Consider the following 24122-nt stretch of genomic DNA (forward strand, 5'->3'; position numbering starts at 1 on the left):
ACTGTGTTGTGCAAAGAAGCTTTATAGTAGAATCCTATATAGGTCCTATATTTCAATGGTACCTACTTCCTGAGAGCCAGTGTGGTGCAGTGGTTAAGAGCGGTAGACTCGTAATCTGGTGAACCGGGTTCGCGTCTCTGCTCCTCCACATGCAGCTGCTGGGTGACCTTGGGCTAGTCACACTTCTTTGAAGTCTCTCAACCCCACTCACCTCACAGAGTGTTTGCTGTGGGGGAGGAAGGGAAAGGAGAATGTTAGCCGCTTTGAGACTCCTTCGGGTAGTGATAAAGCGGGATATCAAATCCAAACTCCTACTCCTCCTCTTCTTCTTCTTCTTCTAAGTATGCATAAGATTGCAATCTCATTTTACAAACATTCTTATGATCGGAATTGTTGGCTTCATGCTAAGACAAGTACTATTTGTTTAATGGTTTCCTGTGTTCTTCCTTCACAGAATTTTTTTGAACCTGTTTATTTTTACATCTACACATTGTTTAGCCTTCAGGCAGTCTATGTTGCTGCTCTGTATGTGACCAGCTGGCTTCTCAGTGGAACTTGGCTTTCAGGTGTATTAGCAGCCTTCTGGTATATCACAAACAGGTGAGGATACTTCTGCAAATCCTCCTCTGAAATAATCCAATATTTGCCATGCTATAGAAAAGAATATATTCATTTCTTCAAGTTAGATTGCTATATATTTTGGAAAGTGGTTTGCCTTCTCGCTGTGCATTTAGACACCTCTTAGGACATCATAACCAAGTTTCACATGATGGTTCCTGAGATCAAGGAGCAGTTTTTTTTTGTCTATGCTTCGATGGACTCTGTTTTGAATCACGATAGTAGACTAAGCCTTTCAAAACAGATTTTTTTTCTTTTTTGTTTAGAATTCCTGAGCAACACAGCTGCTAGTTTTTTATGGGCAGATAAGTGTTGCACTAGCAAAGGAATGTTGGTTTTAGCTCAAGAGTTTCCTTTGTATGTGAATCTATTCCAGGGTTCCTCAGAATGGGACACATAATTTAGAAAAGATATGAGGGAGGGAGAATACATGGGAATAGAATGAGGTAGGTAGCGAAAACATAGTACAGAAAGGATTTGAAGCTCTGGAGGCTCTGTATAAAAAAGAGCCTTTTCTAGTTTAGAATAACCCTAAGGGGAAAAACTTCCTATTGTGTAGAAATGTTGAAAACTGGGCTGTCGACCACTTATAGGTGCTTTAGTGCTGCTAAACATTTATTTTGTGCCATTAGTGTCTAGACAGTGTGTGGAGCACAACATGAAACAGTCAATAAGCTGTCAATTAACTGGTTTTTAATATATTAATAAAAATAATTGCCGCAATATTTCACTGCAGAACATACTTCGAAGATGCTCAATGAAGCTGGCTGTATTTCCTTGACTAAACAGCGTGTGCCAATAATTCTTTTTTCTTTTTTTAATTTTACAAGTCTTTGGCATTTGCACATTGCTGCTCTAGATTTAGGTGATCTATAACAACACATCCTGTTAACAGGGTCCCTCTCTGATTGAAATCAGATTTGATCAGTTTACTTGTAATGCAGTAATTGAATTAGCCCGAATGCTTTCTGCCATATTTGAAAATAGTGAAGTAATAGTCGATGTCCATTTTCAATGTTGAGATTTGCATCTTTGTAGAGGACTTGCCCATTGTTGCTTATATGAACCTTTTGCTTTTGTTTTCTGCAGAACAGATACCACCCGGGTGGAATTCACCATTCCGTTAAGAGAGAACTGGGCACTGCCATTCTTTGCTGTTCAGATAGCAGCAATTACATTCCTCTTCAGATCTCATTTGCGACCCACTCATGAAGTGAGCCTTTTTTAAAAGCACAAAAAAGTTTTCTCTTTAAAATGTAATGATAAATGTTTCTAAAATAGCCAAGGTAATGCTGGCAGAAAATATATACCAGAAAATATTATTGCTGTTCTTCCATAGTTAAATGTAAAAATCTTTGATTGAATGCAGATGCTCCAATCCAGCTCAGAGCCACATTACTCACAGAACCAGGCCTCTGTGTTGTATCCTTAGTTGCGTGGGGAATTGCATGTGAAAATGCCTCCTGAGCACCCTATTCCACAACCTGATGCTGTAGGCATAGAGACCTTATAAAAAAGCAGCAGCCTTGTTGGCTAGGTTATTCGGGAGAAAAAGGCGGTTTGGATTCTATCCTCCCATTCCCCCTTTTCACTAGGATGATGGTGGTGATCTTTTTTGTTAAAAAAAGGGTTTATTGCTGCATGTGTGCTCTGTTGGTTCAGAGCCAACGAGTGTACTTTGAGATATGTCTACTTTGGAGTAGGGTTCTAAGATGGCGTCATTTTCCATTCTGCCCCTGTATTCTTCACATGAAGCACTATTTCCCGTTGCAGTTTGTCTTTTGCCCAAATCTATGTCATTCATTTAGCTCTGTGGCAAAATTACATAATTTGCGTAATTAATTAAATAAACTATGGAAATTACGTTGCCATGATGTTATTCCAACCCATTCATTTCACTGCAAAGATAATTTAGGGTAAAGGAGGGGGACGTAATATCATTTGCAGGCTGAAAGCAACTGAATGAACGGATTTTTATTCTGGACATGGGACAAATAAGTGACCGCCAACAATTTCCATTCCTGCTTCTGTTTTTGTCAGAATGCTGCAACATCCCTATGTTTGTAAATAGATGCATGGTATTTTGAAATTATATATGGATGATGTATTTTATTTATTTTGTAACAGTCTGATTTTGGGGAATAGTTTTTGTTTAAAGCTGTTTGATACATTGAAATGGCCAGTAATCACTTTCCCTTTTTTCCACTACGATCTTTCCTCATGTATCTCATTTAGCTTATGTTTTTGTTTTTCCAGAGGCTGACACTTCTGGCAGTATTTATTTCAACCTTCCTCTTCAGCTTGGCTTGGCAGTTTAATCAGTTTATGTTGTTGATCCAGGCATTGGTTTTGTTCACACTTGACTGTCTTGACTTGCTTCCTAGAGGAAAGGTAAGCTAATTGCTTAATGTGCCGCCATTGAAATAATGGAAAACAGTCACGTTTAGGTGTGCTTGATTGTATGCAGTGTTGCGGCCACTGTGTGTGATTGCAAAGTTTGGAAGTCTTGTCTTCATTATGAGGAACTCTGATGAAATAATACTGCGCTTGGTGCAAAGTAAACTTGGTTATGTATGTATGTTTAGGATGGAATGTCCTGTTTTTCATATTTTTCAACTGAATACTAGAATCTTGACTTTCAAAGTGCCATAAAAATCTTAACTTGGCATTGAGATATGGGAGTAGTAGAACTGTGTATCTTAAAGTACTTAACAACAATGTAAATCAATGTCATGCTTTTTGGGTTGTTTTATTTATATTTTAACAAACAACCCCACAAAGATCTGCAGGCAAGCTCAGTTTTCTTGGTGGGTATTCTGCCCTCTCTGTCTTCTGGTGCCATTTTCTTTATTACAGTAGGGACTGATGTGAGCATTGTGCAAGTTAGATAATAATTAAAAAAAATGAAGCTGTGGCATGAACAATTTCTTATCATTATGTTTGTAGGTGACCTGGATCTACATAATACAGGTGGCTAGTTTGCTGCTTGTTTGCCTCCTACAGTTCTTTAATTCCATGATAGTGGGATCATTACTTATAAGCTTTAATTTGTCCACTTTGTTAGCAAGAAAACTCCAGGTATGTATTTATCATGGTTTATCATTTATCATTAGTTTATTTTTTAAAAATAACAAATAGGGTAAGCTGAAAATTTGTGTGCTTTGCTACTTGGGTAATCTTCATAAAATTACACATGGTTAAACGCCTGCCACCTTTGATTAGCTGTGTTAGATATTAGGGACCATGACTCTTAAAGAGCAAGTCATGATCTCTACATCATTATAGGGAAATAGCCATGGTCAGATTGAAAGCAGAGTTGCTGATCAAACAGTATTGGGACTGGAACTCCTTAGTCCTGCTGTCTTCATGCATAATGAGCCCATGATATGCTTTATGGTCAGGTATTATTATTATTATTATTATTATTATTATTATTATTATTATTATTATTATTATTTTAAATGAGATTCCCTCCTCCATCCTACTTACAATCTTGCTCAATAAGAACTGTTCTTACAGCAGAATATCTTCAAGTTTTCTGTTGCTTTTTTCCCCACTGCTGCCACTGCCTATCATAGTCATTTTTACAATCATTTTTTTTTCATTTGCTGTTGGAGACTCAGTGCTTTGAAAACCCTATTGGCTTCTCTCTTCAAAGATTTAGTGCTATCCTGAAAGGAAACGTGAAACTACCTTGATGCACTAGCATCAGTACAACAGTAGTTTTAAAATTAAAATTAGATGGACAAGTAATGCTCAGTAGCGTAGTTTGTCATTTGTTTTGTTTACAAAAAAGAGAGGGAGAAGGAGAAATAGTTTTTTTCTTCTGTCATGTCCTCTTTTTTCCCTTGTTCCCTCATTCATTCCAACTGGCAAGGAAAAAGCTGCAAAGAAGAAAATTCAACCTGTGAAGGTCATTAAAAGATACTAGCACCTGGCACTGGAAAGCCTCCTGCTTTGGATTTCCACCATGCTCCTGTGCCTTCTTACCCAGAATCCTGAGTGAGCCCCTCCTTTCAGCAACTGCTGAAAGCTGATGATGCTCAAGGAGCTCCTCCCCACCAGCGACTGCTGTTTTGAAAGTATCCAGAAAGACCATCACCAAACTCCCAAATAAATCTAGTCAGAGGGTGCCAGATTCAATTGGAAGTGCCAGAGGGTGAAAGCAGTACTTTTTTAGGCGGAAGCCTCCAGAGGGAACCACCTCTAGAGGGGCTTCAGTCTAAACCTTGTTCAGCCTCAAGGGTGGTACCTGTCCCCCTTTCATCTTGGAGTGGTTCATTCGAAATGGGTCAGTCCATGTCAAAGTAACAGAGCCATCAAACTGGCCAAACAGCACAATGTTTTCTCACAGTTCAGCCTATGGAAATGTTAAAAGTTCCAACAGTGAATGCCCCAGTGGTGGCGCTCCTATCAGGCATCGTATTATCTAAGGACAATGACATGTCTCTTTAGGACATAGTAAAAAGACCAAAGGGGCACTTAATGGGTCCCATGAGGCTTCTGCACTGGTTCTCTAGGCTGCTTCCACTGGTGTTCCTTTTCCCAGGGCCTCCCTCCCAAGGCTGGAAGAATTAATGCAAAACAAAGAGCTTAATGACAGAACCTTACATAGGCTGCTAGGAGGAGATCTCTGCTCACGTGGAAATCTTCATCTATATTCACAAGGCACTATGAAGTAGACATCTTCACCTCTTCAAGGAGAGCTTTTGTCAGGAGTGGGCTTCATCATGTCCTCCCACAGAAATTTCAGCTATAAGCACCGTGATTGGATTTACCCGACAGTTAGGTTAGCTAGGACATTATCACATCAGTAATGGATGCTTCTTTTACACCAAATTTTACGTACTCACTGTGGATTTTCTTTTTGGCTTGGAGTGAACAAGGCATCTGCACCACAGCCTGGTGAGTCAGTGCACATTCATACAAACCATGCAAGATAGGACTTCCTTGAAGACCTTAAAATGCAAGTCCCCTGTCTTTTCTGAAGGGATTAGCCCCTTAGTAATCAGTGCCTCATACACCCCAAACCAGAAAAAACATTCACTATGAGTGCCCAGTGTTCCTTTGCAAACACTAAAATACCATTGCTTACATTTTCCAGAATAACCTGAAAACTGGTGGCTTCTTTAGCAGGCTTGGGAAGCTCTTCCTTCACGTACTCTTAGTGCTGTGCTTGACATTTCTTGTAAATAATTTTATTAAGGTGAGTAAATTTTTTTCTATCTTTTTTCCAATATGTATAACAGATTTACAGTGCAATACTATGTTTGTTCGCACATTATATGCATTGGTTTGTAACCTTAAATGGCTTTATGTGCAAATTCGTAGTGAGTTTGTAAAGAAATTTGGTTTCTTATTTGTCTGTACAACAGACAAATTGAATTTAGCATTCCAAATGTGTTATGCTTTTGCAAATGCTTTGCCTTTCCCTAACATTGTATAGCTACACTCACAAATGGAATATGTAGCTTTACATTTGGGATGCCTAAATTTACAATGAACTTCAACTACATGCCCACATTCTGCTTTCTTCTTTTCACATCCTTCCTCAGTCAGTTTAAACCAGGGGTGGGATACTGGATCCAGCCAGAGGATGGATCTCGAACTTGCCCCCTCTCTGCACACCTACCTGTCAGTCACCTGATCTAATATGATGATGGGCTATTTAAATTTCAACTCACAGGAACAATCACAGATTTAAACCACCTAACAAACAATGTTTAAACCAGCAATGGAGAACCTCTGGCCCACTGATACTACAACACTAAGATTGAAGATGTGTCTCTGCTGCTGCCTTTTTCTATCAGGGATCAAGCAGAGGTTTATAGCTGATCTCAGTGCTGTGTATTTTCTTAAAGTACAATTTTAAGAAAAACCAAAGGGGGGGGGAGTGGCGCTTGTGAAATGTTGTGATGGGGATGGCAGAGTTGTCTTCACAACTAAAAGAAAGTAATAACTTTTATTTTCTCTCTTCACAGAAAGTTCTTAATCTGGAGTCAGATGAGCATATATTTAAATTTCTGAAGGCAAAGTTTGGATTTGGAGCAACAAGGTATGGTATTGTTCAGAGTTCAAAACAAAATTGTTTTCCTCTAGTTTTTTGGCATGGGAGGGACCCAAGTTTCTATAGGAGTATGTTTCCCTTTACTAGCCAACCTGTGCCATAAGACCGGCAGTGGAGGCTCTTCAGGTTGTCCCATTGGCAGGGATGGTGAGACAGAATAGGGTTTTCTCTGTGATGCTGCCCAACGATAGAACACCCCATCCCTAAAGGTTGGTTACCCTCTGTGTTTTTGGACTTCCAGCACAAAATACTTGTTCAATTTCACTTTTGGTGGTACTGAAACCAGGGTTTCAGAATTTGGGGGGCATTACGTCCACTGCTGTAGTTTAATCTGCATTTATTGCTTTCTTTGAAAAACCCAGGGATTTGTTTGAATGAAGGGCAAGTTAGAAATGCAACAAATAGTAATAAGGCAGCATTTGCTCTTGCTTGTAAATTCTGAGTTGTAGTTACTGATCTTGCTTGAGCACTTTCTAACATGCAACTTTAGGACTAATTTTGTTAGATTTTTTAAAACACACACATTATGCCAATAACTTTGCAATGTTGACTTGTCTTCCTTTTCTTTAGAGATTTTGATGCTAACCTGTACCTGTGTGAGGAAGCTTTTGGTCTCTTGCCTTTTAATACTTTCACAAGACTTTCGGGCACTTTAGTTTTCTATGCCTATATATTTGTGCTCTTGGTGATGACCATAACAGCTGCTGTGGTTGCTTTTCAAAATCTCAGGTATGTCTGTTTCTATATTGCAGGATTATGTTTTCAGTGCAGGGGGTCTTTTTCCTTTCTTGTTGATAAGAAGAGGAAGACATGAACAGAGTCATAGTTCAGCATCAGGGCATGCTTGCCTCAGATTTGAGCCAATTATCTAAGAGAGAATTGGTTTTCTGAACCCAAGATATATAATTCTGGCAGTGGCAGCCTCAGTTTTTAGAATGATGTTTATATTGGCTAGTTCACTTGCTAAAGCATGTCACTGTAGCAAGGCTTGGTTACTGATGCATTTCAGGCCAGTAGTCAGCACAGTCCAGAAACCACAACAAATTTAATGTTGCTCGAGTAGAGTTAATAAAACCTAGTTTCCAGTGAGGCAGTAAACTTGTGTCTTTGCTATACTACGTAAGCCAACAGATGCCCATCACATAAAAAAATATTCCTCCATACACACACGCACACATCCTTCCAATGAAACATTGCATGTTAAAGAGAACATAGCCTTATACTGAGCTAGACCATTGGTCCATCAAACTCGTTGTTGCCTCTCCCCTGACTGGCAGCAGCTCTCTGGAATTTATGCTCACAGCAAACAACAACTTTAATTACCAGGCAAAATAGATCATTTTTGCTCTCAACCTCATAGGCCACTTTTGGATACAGTGGTGCCCTGCAAGACGAATGCCTCGCAAGACGGAAAACTCGCTAGACGAAAGAGTTTTCCGTTTTGGAGGTGCTTCGCAAAACAAATTTCCTATGGGCTTGCTTCGCAAGACGACAATGTCTTGCGAGTTCCTGCTGGGTTTTTTTCCTCCCCCCCCCCTTTTTCTAAGCCGCTAAGCTGCTTATCAGCTGATCCGATCAGCAGATAAGCCGCTAATAGCGCTAATCCGCTAATCCGTCAAAACCGCTAGACGAAGAGAATCACAGAACGGATTCTTTTCGTCTTGCGAGGCACCACTGTATTTTGCAATGGTATGCAGAATTGTTGGTCATTTTCTATGGATTTATTCATTTGACTTTTGTTACAAAAGTGATTCACTTGGGCAGGGGGAAATCTACTGGACCAAGTAAATGTAGATAGATAGATGATAGATAGATAGATAGATGATAGATAGATAGATAGATAGATAGATAGATAGATAGATAGATAGATAGATAGATGATAGATAGATAGACAGATAGATATTGTAGAGAAGGTGGCTCTGTAGAACTGGATTCTCATCTGGGAAACTTTTGTCAGCTTTATCCCAACACTTGCTAATTCCTAGTAGCAGCTGAGACCAGTATTTTCTGTAAAACCAGGGGAGTACTCCTAACTGCAGATTTGGTATTAGCTGTCAACCGTCTGTTTCCACACACCCCTCCCTGAACATTTATGTTTCATTTGTAGTATTATGATGTGCAAATAAAATTATTTGTTTTTCATATTTATTTCACTCATGTTCCACCGTTTGCCAGTCCAGCTTGAAAGCAGAAAATCTTGCACAGGGGAATATTTAAAGCACTCGGCAAGCATGAAAAATCTCTTAGTATTGCCTTAGAATGTTTTATTTTCCCTGGAACCAGGAGGTTCCTTTGAACTGCATACAAATGTCCTGTTTTAAAATAACGTATTGCTAATGTAGCTGTGCTCCTTTTCTTTTGTTTCCCTCTCACTCAGTGGCTCTGTGAACAACAAACCTGCGGATAAACTGCAAAAGTGCATAACTCTGCTGAAACCAGGTGTTGCTTACAATTTAGTGCACACCATTCTGTTTGGATTGCTGGCTTTGAGCACAATGAGGTACCCTATCTGACACATCATACATATTGGGCACTGGATATTACATGTGGAGTATAAAGTAGCATATAAAATAGACTATAAATTCCTATTCGGTCTGTTTACCTTACTTTCCCCCCATAACATATGTCCCAGTTATGAAATAAAATTGTCCTATGGAAACTCCACTCAAACTAGGATACAGAGGGATTTTACTTCCAGCTGTATTTGATAAGCTTCCAGAACAGATTTTCAAAAAAAATATCTTCGTAGGTGCTTTTAGATACTGAATATTCTGGAAGTAAAATAAAGTTTTTTTAAAAAGTATGTATGCTATTACAGATTACATTATCTATATACTATTACTGTTCAACTTGCCTCCACATACTGCATTTTCTTTCTTTCTTTTCATCTTGCAGGATGAAATATCTTTGGACTTCCCACATATGTGTGTTTGCAGCTTCTGGTCTGTGCAGTAGTGACCTGTGGGGGCTGATCTTGAGATTTGTCCATCTTTACACACCACAAAGGGTTAGTTAGAGCTGTTATGTACTATTGCTTTGCTTGTTTTCATTGATGTGTGAAAAATCCAGTTCTTTAAGGGGTAGCCTGAGGTGAACCACCACACGCTCAAAACAGATTTGCAGTACGCTGGAGGGAAAGTGTTTAGATTTATATACGGTTTAATCTGGAATTCAGGGTGCATTTTGGGAGTGTAACTTATTAAAGGAATTCTATTTAAGTCCACTAGATGGTGATGTTGCAGAAGCTATGGAATGCATTTTTTAAAAAAATAACACTTTTCATGAAAAATCAAAGTGACAACAGTATATAATTTTTCACATATAGCCCAATACAATATTTTGTGCTTCACCAGAAGCTAAATTAATACACGGTATTTTGTTAAAGTTCTTAATGGAATCACTTTTAGAGACGGAAATTGCTAACACAAAGAGGCTCTATGACCTAAAAATGCAATTTGTGAAGCAGCTCCTGTTGTCTCTGTTCTCAGAATTTGTTGATCATTCATTGATGGTGTTTTATTTAAGTAAATGTAATTGTTGTTGTTTTCTGCCTAGGTATCTGTGATTAGATATCTGACACCAGTACTCATATTACTGTATCTTTGTTACAAGGTAGGGCTCTTTGTTAGTCTATATCTTTCTTTTAAGAAAAATTACTTTTAGAAAATAAGGAAAAATTCTCAGCCACTAAGGGCCATTTCTCCCTATTACATTTGTCCATGAGAGATATACTGCCATGCGGAGAAAGGTCACAGTCAACCAATGGTATGCACAGAAGTAGACTCCGTGATCATGGAGACGGCTTTTGCCAGAGACGGCTGTCAGATTCCCTTGTGTACCACACCCTGCTCACATTAACTTTCCTTCACACTGTCAAGTACAGGCTAGTTTCCCACAGGCATCTGGTTGGCCACTGTGAGAACAGGATGCTGGACTAGGTGGACCATTGGCCTGATCCAGCAGGCTATTCTTACGTTCTTACCTATGTACATGAGAAAATCATTTATGTGAATTATGTCACACTAGGAATATTTTCCACTCATCTCATATATCAGGAAATCAAACCACCCGCCAGCTCCCTGATTTCTATGCTGCGATTTTTTAAAATATATGAAGTCACACTTCCTTATACAATAATTTCTGTCAATGAAGACATAACCTGAAAAAGAGCTGTGAAAATAATAGTATTCATAACCAACCTGACTCTTTAGCTGAATGGCATTTTCTTTACGCCTGTGGAAGGAGACCTGTGATAATATATTCTGTATCAATACAAGTTGGTCCAGTTAAACCCTGTTACCTCTTTTGAACAGTACGTTTTTGCAGATCTGGCATTTACAAGTTACACTTTCATAAAAGTGAAACTGAAAACCACATTCTGTTGACATCATAAAATGGGGCACCTTTATGAGCTTTACCTGGGCCCAGAGAATGGTCCCAAGGACCTGCACTCTGGCTTGCTGTGAAGAACCATCAGATTGCCAGGTACCATGGATAGGGCCTTTTCGGTGGTGGACCCACATCTTTGCAAGTTCCCTCCCACACAAGGTTCATTTAGAGTGGACCCTCATTGGTGGCTTTTAAGTACCACTTTTTAAAAACTCAGCCTTCTATCCTTATTTGACGTTGTTTCAGTTGCTCCTGTTTTAGTTGTTTGATATGTTGTATTTATTAATTGCTGTAAGCCACCTTGTGAAGGTTTTGCCCTAAAGACAACTTCTCCAGTCAGACTGCTCCCTCTCCTAACTCCAGGCCACCTTTACATTTTATATCATTTATTAGTTTTAGTATTTTAAAATGGTAAATCTCCTTGTGTGCTTTGGTGGGAAGGTGGCATATAAATGCAACACACACACACACACACACACACATATATACACACACACACACACACACATACACACACACACACATATATATATATATATATATATATATATATATATATATATATATATTGGATACAAATACATTAAATAAATAGATCTCATTGCTATCATTGGATAAATATTTACACGGATAATTAAACATATACGGTAACTTACATTCTGCAAGAATCACTTTGTTTTCTGAACCTGTAGGTTTTTGCAATCCTCAGTTGAAAGGCTCATTGCAAATATACTCTGTTTGCTACGTATGAGCCATTTTTAAAGTAAGAAATATTCACTGTAGTACTCTTTACTGATTGGTGTTTTACTTCACTACACTTTTAAAAATAGAAACTGCTGCAAGATGTGTCTTTTTTATTTTTAGCTATCGCTTGAAAGCAAATGGTGGCAGATACCAACTTTTATGCATAGATCTCTAAAGATTATGTCATGCAGCACCAGGCTTCATACTGGCTGATGAGTGCAAAGGTTGCCCTCTCTCTTCTCAGTAAGCAGACCAACTAGTGCTGTCAGCTCCGACAGCCTTAATCAGCTCTGCTGGGGGAGACAGAAGGGTATGCCTCAATTTAGTCCTACCCAGACCCCTTCCAACTGGTGATCAAATCTGACCAGCTCAGTCATCCTTTTATGCACATCAAAGCAACGTGCGCAGAACCTGGGGCACTGGGTGCCCTTTCTGTCACCTGCCTGTGGGTTCCCCTCTGCATCACCTTCCCATGGAGGCAGAGGCAGAAGACCGCTCAAATCATCAAAACCTCTCTCTACACTCCCTGAATCCCTTCCAGTTTTTGCACAAGCAGTTCCAGTTAGTTATGTCCTGAAACTTTTTGTAAGTAGCATCTCGTTTTCAGTAACTAGGTTGAACTATCTTCTGTGGATACATTTTTTTCCCAAGCAAAATATGCATTAGCTTCCCTCCTCCCAAACGTGTGGTGGTTTTGGGGGGAGATTATAACCTAATCTCGAATAAGCTAATGAAAGCTTCTTTAGAGACATGTGGTTGCTGTAAGTCCAGATACATTGCTTGAAATATTTATTTGTTCAACTTCAACTGTGGCTGTTTGTTTAACCCTTTCCCTGCTCCCTGTTTTCCTGCTCCCATACAAACACACATTCCAACCATCTCCTTTTCTCTATGTGACATTCTGGACATGCTTTTGCCCTTGCAAACACACATCTGGAACCTCACGGGGAGAAACATGGCTTCTGGGGGTGAAAAGCGACGGGCAAGGAAGTGGGTGAAACATCCCCCACTGACCTCCCTCTTGTCACCATGCTTTCTGTAAACAAAGCAGCCAGTGAGGAGGGGGAAGGTTTCAAAATTAGTTCATTTTTTGGGGTGGGAGGAGAGGTTGTCCTGTCACTTGCTCTGATGGAAAATCACTTTTCCTTCAAGTGGCTGGCGATTTGTGAGATCTGTTTTTGGACACAATGAACAGAACATCATCTTCACCTGCAGTACATCTTGCTGCAGCCTCCCAGCTTACTGTTCTATGTGTAGGCCTGCTTTAGTCCATACCGTTCCCATTTGTAATGTTTTAAAACACAAGGCAGCTGCTGATGAGCAGAGCAAAAAACCTACTTCTTCCTATGACTGGGACATCAGTCAGGTTTTCCCACTCATTCTCTAAAAGCAGCCATTTCTAACTGCTACAGAATTGAGCTCCATCCCAGTATTGGACATGTGGATTATTCTCTGTACTCCCCCCACCTCCCGTGTGGTTTTTCTTCTAGTTCTGGCCTGGTGTGATGGCTGAGCTGTCGGAGCTGAGGGAATTCTATGACCCAGACACAGTGGAGCTGATGAACTGGATTAAGTAAGAGGATTTTTACTTTATTTAAATTAGACGCTCTTTAGAGTTAGCTGATGTTCTTAGTGTTGCTGCTCTCTGGTTCCATCGGTGACCTATATTGACCAATTCCAGAAATCAGGCAACGTAACACGGAGAAGCTTTTGGTCTGTGGTTAGTGATTTTGTTGCAATCGCTGTGCACAATTCCTCTTGACTGCAGCAACTTCTTACAGTTTTTGGCTAGAAGGTTGGTGGCCAGCTTCATCATCATGGGCGGCTGGAATCTCCCAGGCAAGGTGCTTGGAGGCTTGAACCTACACACTCCACCGCATGGTAGCAGCTGTCTCAAGAACCTTCCCAGATGGGTCAAGCCCTGCTCATGTCTTGCCCGCCACAACTAAACAACATGGTAGGCACCACTTCCAGTACAAAGAAAACATATTACAGAGGATTTTCACAGGTGCTTAAGTGATGTGTCCTCATTTTCTGAAATGAGGCCTCTGGCCACTGTGTGCTGGGAGGAAGTACCTAACATGTTACTCAGCTTGGGTGGGCTGGGGAGCTGTACCCATTCCAGCAAGGCTTCCTGGAGTTGATGCCATTATGGAGCATCAGAAGGGGGGGGGAGGCTTCAGCCCACCTGCACCTTGGCTTGGAGCATCCAGTCCTTCCCCCACCCCAACTGCTGTTAGAAATGGGCCCCAACCTGGCACCAGAGAGAGGCATTTGGAGACCACAAGACATGACTGGATGTGACCTGTGGGTCCCCTGTTTCATTTATCCTTGACCTGTAGTTTCTGCTATAAAAAGTGGTGCTGTGGGGGTGGAAGACTTCGTCAGTTAGCGGAATATGTTTGCCTCTTGCAGCACTGCATTGCTGCTTCTTTTTTTACCTTTTTTACCTCTTTTTTTGGGTAGGGTTAACAGACAGTGTAATTATTCATGAGTAAATAGGTAATATAAATCTTCACCACCATTGTGAATGCAGACCAAAGTCATCTCCATCCCTTTGCTACCATATTGACATGTTCTCATGACTAATGTTCACCAGCCAGGGGTCTTTAGTACCACTTCTGTATTAAGAGATGCTAAATGTTTGATAGCCCTGGTCTCTGGAGTACAATATGCAGTGTTTTATATATAGATTTATACATAAAATATACATGGGGCTTTGGTTTCAGCCACAAACTGGATTTGACTGGTTGCAATGAGAGCAATTTTTCACACAAGCCCAGAGCAGAGAATACTAAACTGCTGCTTATCCTCTTTTCCTTTTAAATCATGACAGACACTTTTTTTGTTGTTTGCTACTTGGAATTTATTGTGTCAAAGAGCGAATGTTATGCACGTAAGGAGAAGTTAATTACTTTTGCATTAACAGCAGTCGACAACCAATTTATGCCTTGCACCTGAAACTGGGACTGATATGTTCTTGCCTTGTAAGCTCCTGGTGTCAGAAATCATTCAGTCATTATTCATTTGGCCCCTTTAAAAGTTCAGCTGAACTTCATCTCATTCAGGGTTTTCTGCATAGGATAACTTTTTTTGTTTTGTTTTGGCTTGCAGTTTTCTACCTCAGAAAGGTTTTGAAAGCCAAATTTATTATTACGGACCATCAGGCTTTCTTAAGAAGGTGTTTATCTGAAAGGGGGCGCACTATTCTGCATACAGTGAATTGTGCTGCATGTTGTACATCATGTTGTTTTATTCCCATTCTTGTATAATAGTGGACTGGAGCCTAAGGGCCCTTTACCACCTTGCTTCCATATTCCTATCTCCTTTACCTCCCAGTTCATGTTGTAACTTTCAGTTCCTCTCTCTCTCTCTCTCTCTCTCTCTCTCTCTCTCTCTGTGTGTGTGTGTGTGTAATCTAATATGGAGGTTTTGCACAACACTGCTCTTGCACAAAACCTCTGCATTAAAAACTTAAATAAAACAATTAAAAGATTGATTTATGATCTGCAAATGTGCCTTCATTCCCAATTAATGTTTGGCTGTGGATTACTGTTTGTATTTTTAAATTATTGTTTTTATACAGAGGTTTTGTGCAAGAGCAGTCTTGCCAAACCTTCATATTAAAAAACAAAAAACCCAAATAAGAGGTTGATTTATGTTCTGCAAACGTGCCCCCAGCGTGCAACAATTGGAAATAAGCATCATTTTGTCCAATGAAGGAACAAATGCCTTCTGTACCTGCTGGTTCTTCCTGAGGGGACAGTTTTATTTTTAATACAACTGTTTTGTGCAAGAGCAATTTTGCACAAAATAGCTGCTTTTTAAAAAAAGGGAAATATAGCACAAAGGTGCCTTCAGCATCAACCAGAAGAAGCAGGTGTATCCTGCATCCTTTCGTTTGGGCTAATGGAACTAAAATGGATAGGTTGTGCTGAAATTGATGGATGGCCATCCTGACTCGGCCCCAGACACACTGATCAGATGTTTGGAAGCTGTGGCTGGATGGTTACGTGGGAGCCAGTTGAAGTTAAATCCTTTGAAGACAGAGGTACTTTGGCTGGGTTGGGACGATATGGGATTGGGGGGGGGCAACTCCCATCTCTTGAGGGGGCGCAGTTAGTGCCGGCACCGTCCGTTAAGAGTTTAGGTGTAATCTTCGACACCTTTCCATGGAGGCGCAGATTGCAGCTATAACAAAGGCGGCATTTTTTCATCTCCGCCAAGCTAAGCAGTTGGCTCCTTACCTCTCTCGCCCTGACCTAGCCACTGTGGTCCACGCGACAGTCACCTCCAGACTGGATTATTGTAACTCGCTCTACGTGGGGCTGCCCTTGAGACTGACCCAGAAACTCTAGCGGGTGCAGAATGCCATGGTGAGATTCCTTACGGGGTCCTCGTTGCGAGAGCACATTCACCCAGTGCTATACCAGCTGCACTGGCTCCCGGTGGAGTACAGGATCAGGTTTAAGGTGCTGGTTTTAACCTTTAAAGCCCTATACGGCCTAGGACCCTCGTACCTACGGGACCGCCTCTCCTGGTATGTCCCACGGAGGACCTTACGGTCTTCAAACAAAAACATCTTGGAGGTCCCGGGCCACAGAGAGGTTAGGCTGGCCTCAACTAGAGCCAGGGCTTTTTCGGCTGTGGCTCCAATCTGGTGGAACGCTCTGTCACAAGGGACTAGGGCCCTGTGGGACTTGACATCTTTCCGCAGGGCCTGCAAGACAGGGCTGTTCCACCAGGCCTTTGGCCAAGGCACAGCCTGACTCCCTCCTTTGGCAATCTTCACAGAACTCTAGCCCAATGGTTGCCATCAATTTGATTTGAATTAATTTTAGAATGAAATGATTTTAGAATGTTGTATTATTTTATTGTTGTTAGCCGCCCTGAGCCTGGCTTTGGCTGGGGAGGGCGGGATATAAATAAAATGTATTATTATTATTATTTATTATTATTGAAATGAGGAACAAAGTAGGGGTGTGTGGCAGTGGGCAGCACTCAGTCAAACCTCTAACCCCCATAAAAATTGGCTTTTCTAAAAAGTGCTTCCTGGTACAGTGGTACCTCAGGTTAAGTACTTAATTCGTTCCGGAGGTTCGTTCTTAACCTGAAACAGTTCTTAACTTGAAGCACCACTTTAGCTAATGGGGCCTCCCGCTGCCGCCGCACCACCAGAGCACCATTTCTGTTCTCATCCTGAAGCAAAGTTCTTAACCCGAGGTACTGTTTCTGGGTTAGCGGAGTCTGTAACCTGAAGCATATGTAACCCAAAGTACCACTGTATCTTCCTTTTCTTTGTTACTTTACTCCTTGAAGCTGCATCAGCGGCCATCCTAATTCTCTAGAAGTCTCAAAGTTCTGACATTTCTAATATTGCATTTAGAAGTGTCTTGTAGATACATTATTTGCAGCACTAAGCTCTAAAGTGGAGGAGCTCAAAATGTGAATAAAATGTTCATAATTTATCTCTTCTGATTTGACCATCAAATAAATCTTCCTCTTTAAGCATGACTTTTTGCTTTGAATTTTCCTAGAATCTTAAGCAGGGTTCTTTCCACCCACCTTCCTCCAAAATTGTACATGGAGCCCTGTAATTCCCATTAAAGCTTTCTGTTGTAAATGAGTTATTTTGTAGTAATCCTATAATTCTTAAAAGTGTAGATAAAGCAGAGGTTCCCATTTTGTATTATAGTGCTCAGTTTACCCCATTAGTTCAGCAGTAATTAACTTGTTGAAGCTTAGAGCTTCAAAAATAAATGAGATTATTTGTTCAAAATGCCATCAGGTCCGCTTGGAATGACATTTAAATTACATAATGTAAATCAGTTTGACCTGTAAGTCCTTGTCATTATTTAGTGACATTTCTTGCAGAATAAATTGTTTGCAGGTTGGGCAGCCTGGTTATGGAGCTTGGCAGAAACCTATAAAAACAAATTATCCTTTCATTTTATACATCATTTGTTCAGACATTTGTAAAAATTGCTTCGTTTTTCCATAATGGAAAAGTGTCATTTGGGCCTTTGAAGACATTAGCTGTGTAAGATTCAGGCTGAGCTTTTTAGCAGCTGCATTGGGCAATAAGGATTAGAGCGGAGGAATTTGGTGTTCCTCTTTGCAATGTGCCTAAGACCATGCTGGCTAATTGTCCCCCTCTTGTGGTCATTCCCTGGGAGAATTACTCTACATTTCTGCCACTTATTTGTAGTAAATGCAACCATTAAAGAGATTCAAGGGAAGAAGCACAGGTGAATCCTGACTCCTCTTTTCTTCCTTTTACTGAAGCACCCCAGTTGATTTTGTAGACCTCATCTCATTTTCAAAATGCTGGTGAAATCGGCACCAGTGGTGCCATGGCAGAATCTGACAAGTCAGGAAGAATGTGCCCGGCTCTGGATAGAACTAGGCAAAACCTGACAGGGGTCGTGGTTGATGACTGGCAGAGTCAGAAGTCAGCTGGGTTTTCAGCTTCAAGTGCTGGTTCCCACATAGAATTGACTTTTACTGCTTGGACTAGTAAAACATTGGCTGTTTGGTGACCCTAATTGCTTAGGTCATCAGCCAAGGTCCTGCTCTGGGTGTCTCTGCCTTCAGAGGTTAGGCCTTCTCAGTGGTGATGCCTAGTCACTGGTGACCCTGTCTGATCTCATCACTGTTAACCTTGTTAGGCATCAAATTGTTGCTGTTTTCCTGGGACTTATCTTGAAGAATGCCCGTCTTTTCCTCTTTATTGCTGCTGGCTATTTAATTTGATTATGCTTAGTTTTTTGATTCAGTTTCATTATTTGTTGCATTAAGAGATCTTTAAGCAGGGTGGAAAGATTACAAATTAAATAATTAAATGATTTTTTAAAAGTCCCAGAATACTTACCATGGATGAGGTCCCACATCTCTCATATTGCAAGAGACATAGGAAGTGCACGGGTCGACCTAAGGGTCCTCTTTCAATCTGACTTTTCAACGGGTGCTGCATTGGCCCTTGGCAGAGTTTCTTCCAGCTCAGATGGTTGAGGTCTCAGCTTGAGACCTGTCTGGAATTCATCTCCCAATTTGGGCTAATGGAGAGAGATGATTACGCACACACATCACATTAAGTTCTTCTGCCGATTCATATGCTGAGACCACCTCGCTTCATGGTATTTGTGACTTTGAATATTTTAAATGTAATTATAAAATATTAAACCGGAGCAAAGAGATTTTTCAAAAGAAGCTGGCTTTAGAAGTCAAAGAGAAACTGACAGTTTTCTTTTTTCATCAAAAGTTTAAATGCCTTGCTAAAAAATATTAACTCTGCTGTCTGTATATGAGATTGTAAGAAGTTTTAAAGCAGCCCTGTGGTATGTCTTGCATCGTTGCTACAAGTTTTCTCCTTTGGGGCTATAGCAAACATTTATGGTTGTCTCTTAACATATTCAAAGTTTCATCAGAGAATTCAATGGAAAATTAAGTGAGAGCTTAAATAATGTGCAATAACTTTGGCAGGTACACATAGTTAAGTGTAGAGAAATGTTCATGTTGGCAGCTTTCCAGCTTTCTTGAAATGATCTCTTCTCTTTGTTAAATTGTATACCTTCAGTCAGGTATCTGCAATAACAACATGGGCATCTTATTTCTATTGTTACTTATAATTACAGTACAGCCAGCCTAGGATTGTATTACTTCAGGATGAGTGTTTTAAAGTCCTTTTCCCTACAAACTAGCTTTTCATAAGCAAGATGCTTTTGACCTTCTGAATTGCATGGCTTTTACTAGGATGGCTGACCTAACTCTTACCTGCATGGACTGTTTCCTTAATTCTTAAGCCTATCCTAAAACCCCAAAATGAGGGCTGGTCAAAAGACATGGGGCTTGAGGGAGTTGCAGGGGCAAATAAGTGTGTGTGTAGAGATGGTCCCCTCTAGAGCCCCACAAGACCTAAGTCTGCCTCCAATGGGGACAACATCAGCAACTTTGGGTATGTAATTGCCAACTCTCAGTCCTTGACTGCTTCTTCATCTTTCACTCCGGTTGCAAAGAGAGTTGCCAGATAAAACCCACTAAAGTGATATTGCTTCCATCAGTCTTGGGGACACTTGCTTGAGAAAGCTGTTCAGGTCCTTTTGAAAAGGACTGGGGGTTTTACATCCCTTGTCTCTCTTTCTTTAACTAGATCAGCACACAGACACAAATCACATTAATTGTCTAAGAACTAATTAATTTAAAACAAAATTCTTGCAACCAAATGTAGCTGTTTTGCAAGCAGATGTGAGGTTATAGGAATTTCTCTTGCCTATATTATGAAGTATACAGTTTAACCTTTAGCTATACAGTTACACCAATATGATAGTAAAGTTGTTCTTAATATTTGCCCAGGTCTAACACCCCCAAGAAGTCAGTGATTGCTGGAAGCATGCAGCTCTTAGCAGGCGTCAAGCTGTGTACAGGAAGGATTTTAACAAATCACCCCCACTATGAGGACAAGAGCCTGAGAGAAAGAACAAAACAGGTAAGGGAGACCTTCTCAGCAGGTCCTTACAGCTGAGCCATTGGTCAGGCTGGCATAAAGTTATTAATGGGTGTAGCTAAAGGAAGCTCCATTATCTCCCACTGACACCTGGCCCAAGTCAAACATACATTGCAAGGCACTCAGCAGTGATTAAAACGAAATCAGTATTACCAAAACTGTTCTCTGGGGGAACAGATGCACTGTTTGGGGGTTCTCTTTGATCCACCATTGTCACATAAGGCCCAACTTGTAATCAACACACCAACAGCAACTACACCTGGACCTAACATAATCTGGTATTGAGAACTACAAGACTTAATTATTGAGTTTGTTCTATGCAGTGCTGCCATTAGGTCTGGTCCGGAAGCCATAGCTGGTGCTAGACTGCTAAGTTTGACATCCCATCCCAAACACAAACTTGATGCTGAGCCAGATTTAAGGAACTGCTGGTAACTTACCTAGCAGTCTAGTAGAGAGTATTCCCTTCCTTTATATTTCAGAAGTTGTGCATTCAGATTCTTTGGTCTTTTTCTTGTACCCATTTCTTATCCATATATCTAGTTTAGTCAATGCAAAAGAGCCATGCTAAGCCAGACAAAAGATCCATCTTGCCCAGTGCCTTATTTCCCACAATAATTAGCAGGGTGCTCCCGGGAAGTCCACAAGCAGCCATCAAGGCTGCAAGCCAGTTCCTGGTGTTACCTGCCATCAAGTCATATTCCATGGTATACTTTCTCTGAATACAGAGGGCCCCATCGTGACTAACTGACAGACTTCTTCACGAAGTCTGTCAGTTTACCATATCTTGGCACAGTGAATTTCATACTTCAATTTTGTGTTGCGTGTGTTCTTCCTTTTGTGTGTTCTGAAATATACCTCCATCCAATTTCAGTGGATGACCCTGAATTCTAGTATTATGGGACAGGTGCAGGGGACTGTCAAATTTCTCCATGTTATTTCATAAATCTCTGTCTTATGCTCCTCTCGAGTTGTCTTTCCCCCCCCCCCCAACTTCGAGCAATAAAGAAATGGCGGAAATGGGGGTGGGAATCACAATTCTAATTAAATTACACTGTTTCTAGGTTTATCAGGTGTATGCAAAAAGATCTCCTGAAGAAGTCCACAGGATCCTCAGATCTTTTGGGACTGACTTTGTGATCCTGGAGGACAGTATTTGTTATGAAAGAAGACACAGCAGGGGCTGTCGGCTGCGTGATCTTCTGGACATAGCAAATGGCCACGTAAGTACCGGAGCCTGCCTTCCTGTTTGCATTACAGTATTTGCAGGAACTCTGGCACAGGATCATCTCTCCCTGTAACACCCTGTGGCTTTGTAGCCAACACGGTGCACTCCAGATGTTGTTAGACTCCAACTCCCATCAGCCACAAAGCAGCCTGGCAAATGGTTAGGGACGATGGGAGTTGTACCAACAGTAACTGGGTGGTGTCTTGATTGGCTTTAATACACAGCAAACATAGTGTGAAATGTACTATGAACCAGATAGCAGGGCTATTATGTCACTGGGAAGTCTAGCATTTATGTTCTGTTTGGAGTTTATAAAGTAGGCTGCAATCCTAATCCCACTTGTCTGTGAGTAAGCCCCATTGAATTCTGCTGGACTAACTTCTGAGTAGACATAGTTAGAATTGTGCTGTAATCTGTGGTCAGGCGTTAGGGTTGCCCATGTGAATTAATATAGGATTGAATCAAGTAAAGTACAACAGTAAAGTACAATGTGCCATATACTGAAAGCACATTTTTCCTCCAAAGAATCTAGGGAACTCTAGGTTGCCTCTCACACAGCCACAATTCCCAGCACCCTTAACAAACTGCAGTTTGTAACAAACTACAGGATTCTTTGCTGGGTGTGTGAGGTGCGTGTGCTTTTTAGGTGTATGGTGTGTAGGCAGCTGTGGGCTTTTCTCTGACTATACAGTGGTATCTGGTGCTTGTACAGCTTAGTGTGTTTCCTTTGTATTGCATTAAGAGAGCAGTTCATTGTTTTAGAATGTGGCAACAAGAAGATGTTTGAACAACCCTGTAATTTCTGTTACAGACCATGGATGGTCCTGGGGAAAATGATCCTGATTTAAAACATTCGCCACATCCTCGCTTCTGTGAGGAAATCAAACGAGACCTGCCTTCATACACAATGTATTTTGCTAAAGTATTTCAGAACAAAACGTTCCATGTTTACAAGCTCGCTAGACATAAAAAGACTACATAGCTTTGCTGTGACCGCAGCAGCTCATGCCAAGAGTTTACAGAAACGGTTCATGGGGCGAGGTGGAATCATTGTACACTGGGTTAAGTGTTTTACCTTTTAATTACTGTGATCATTAGAAAGGGTTTGTGCTGATAATGTTTTTATGTGTCCAGAAAGCTTTTCTAGACTACAGAAGGCTGGTTCAGAAAGGGCTCTGGTGCAGACGCTGTACAAGTGGTGTGGTGCAAGCTCCACCCTGACGTCTTCAGTGTCATGTGGGAGTGACTCTTTTGTGAAGCACGATGGCACATCCCCCATGAAAACGATGCTCAACATACAGAGAAGGGGGTGGAGTCTCACCTGCATTGCACTCAAAGCATACTTACCCAGGACCTCTGTGGACCAGCTGTTGTGTCTTTCCATCTACTGCTAATCTAGGGGAGTCTGCTCAGGGTTCTGGCTTGCTAACATGATCCTGTTGATACCATTAGTGTCTTGTTGTTGCTTCTTCGTTTATTTTTCTTAGGGTGCTTGGGAACACCAATCCAAAAACATTTTCTTGGGAGTAGTTTCTCCAGATTTTTCTTGGTGCTTTTTCCATGGTTGCTTAAGCATCACAGACTAATCTTCTGATGTCTCAGCCCTCAACCCGGATCCCAGAGCTTTGCTGCCAAAGTGCTTAGGGTGTATATACCAGTGACCTTTTCCTTTTCTAATGCTAGGACCCAGATGTGAGCTTTGTAATAGCCATCAGCAATGCAATGCTTTCGGTAACCTTCCCTTCACACGCACACCCTGCTCTCCCTTGCTTCTCTCTCAGACAGCACAGCTCTGAGGATACTTGGCCCTCTGCTGACAAGGATGGAGCTGCCAGTCTCTTAGCAGCCACTGTGCAGCTGAGGGCAAAGTAACCCAAGAACATCCCTGCGTACAGTTTTGCTCTTAGCAGGGACAAAGTGAGGATTTTCCCCAGCAGGGACAGCTATGCTGTTCTTGCCACAGCATTGTCTTTGTGCCATTGCTCATCCAACACCGGGTCCTTAATTTTTGCTGCAGGTTGATCTGCCCGAAAGAAAAGCTCTGGGCTTTGTGTGAGTGCTGTTGCTGAAGACCATAGTCCAGCAAAAGGCTTGTGTCCGTCATTTGAACATTGCTCTCCTTCCTCATTGTATGGTACTTCTCAAGCTCTCTTGACTTTCAAACACTTGTTGCTCAGCATTCCATTTGTAATGTTTAGTGGCTGCTTGTTTTACCTGTGGTTCCACACTTGATGACTGATTTTTGTGTGTGGTTTTCAAACTTCGAAGACTGGAGCATGTTGGGTTTCCTTGTTTTTCTTTTGATAATGTAGCATGTTGTGGCGTCCTTTCAGAGGAGCTTTTACAAACAAGCAAAATGCCCCCCCATGTCCCCTCCTGCATATTACAATGTTCAATGACTGTATTCTGTTCTCCCACCCCCCTTCTAAGTGTGTCTTTTTAAGTAAGAATACCAAACCCAAGAGAAACACTGTCATGAGCTTCGTTATTAAAAGTGGTAGGCTATATTGTGCTTTAAGGGAGATTTTTGCTTTATTGTATGTGACAAGTACTTACACGAACCGTTTCCTCTC

At 41.1% G+C, this 24122-nt stretch overlaps 1 protein-coding gene across 4 annotated transcripts in view; it reads left to right on the forward strand.

Moving 5' to 3' along the window:
- The window catches only part of DPY19L3 (dpy-19 like C-mannosyltransferase 3), a 36232-nt gene extending 12165 nt beyond the window's left edge, over window positions 1-24067 (forward strand). For 3 of the 4 annotated variants that reach the window (XM_081203459.1, XM_081203460.1, XM_081203461.1), the window contains exons 6-19: window positions 455-600; window positions 1708-1831; window positions 2875-3009; window positions 3565-3696; window positions 5723-5824; window positions 6600-6673; window positions 7256-7414; window positions 9063-9185; window positions 9581-9692; window positions 10241-10297; window positions 13309-13391; window positions 20171-20303; window positions 21386-21544; window positions 22361-24067. In XM_081203459.1, the coding sequence (XP_081059585.1) occupies window positions 455-600; window positions 1708-1831; window positions 2875-3009; window positions 3565-3696; window positions 5723-5824; window positions 6600-6673; window positions 7256-7414; window positions 9063-9185; window positions 9581-9692; window positions 10241-10297; window positions 13309-13391; window positions 20171-20303; window positions 21386-21544; window positions 22361-22531 (1710 nt within the window). In that variant the 3' untranslated portion in view covers window positions 22532-24067. The remainder of the gene's footprint in view (window positions 1-454; window positions 601-1707; window positions 1832-2874; window positions 3010-3564; window positions 3697-5722; window positions 5825-6599; window positions 6674-7255; window positions 7415-9062; window positions 9186-9580; window positions 9693-10240; window positions 10298-13308; window positions 13392-20170; window positions 20304-21385; window positions 21545-22360) is intronic. The other variant, XM_081203462.1, reaches the window with a different exon arrangement.
- The last annotated feature ends 55 nt before the right edge of the window (window positions 24068-24122 follow it).

Source organism: Podarcis bocagei (genome assembly GCF_964188305.1).
Source record: "Podarcis bocagei genome assembly, chromosome: 7".
NCBI lineage: Eukaryota > Metazoa > Chordata > Lepidosauria > Squamata > Lacertidae > Podarcis > Podarcis bocagei.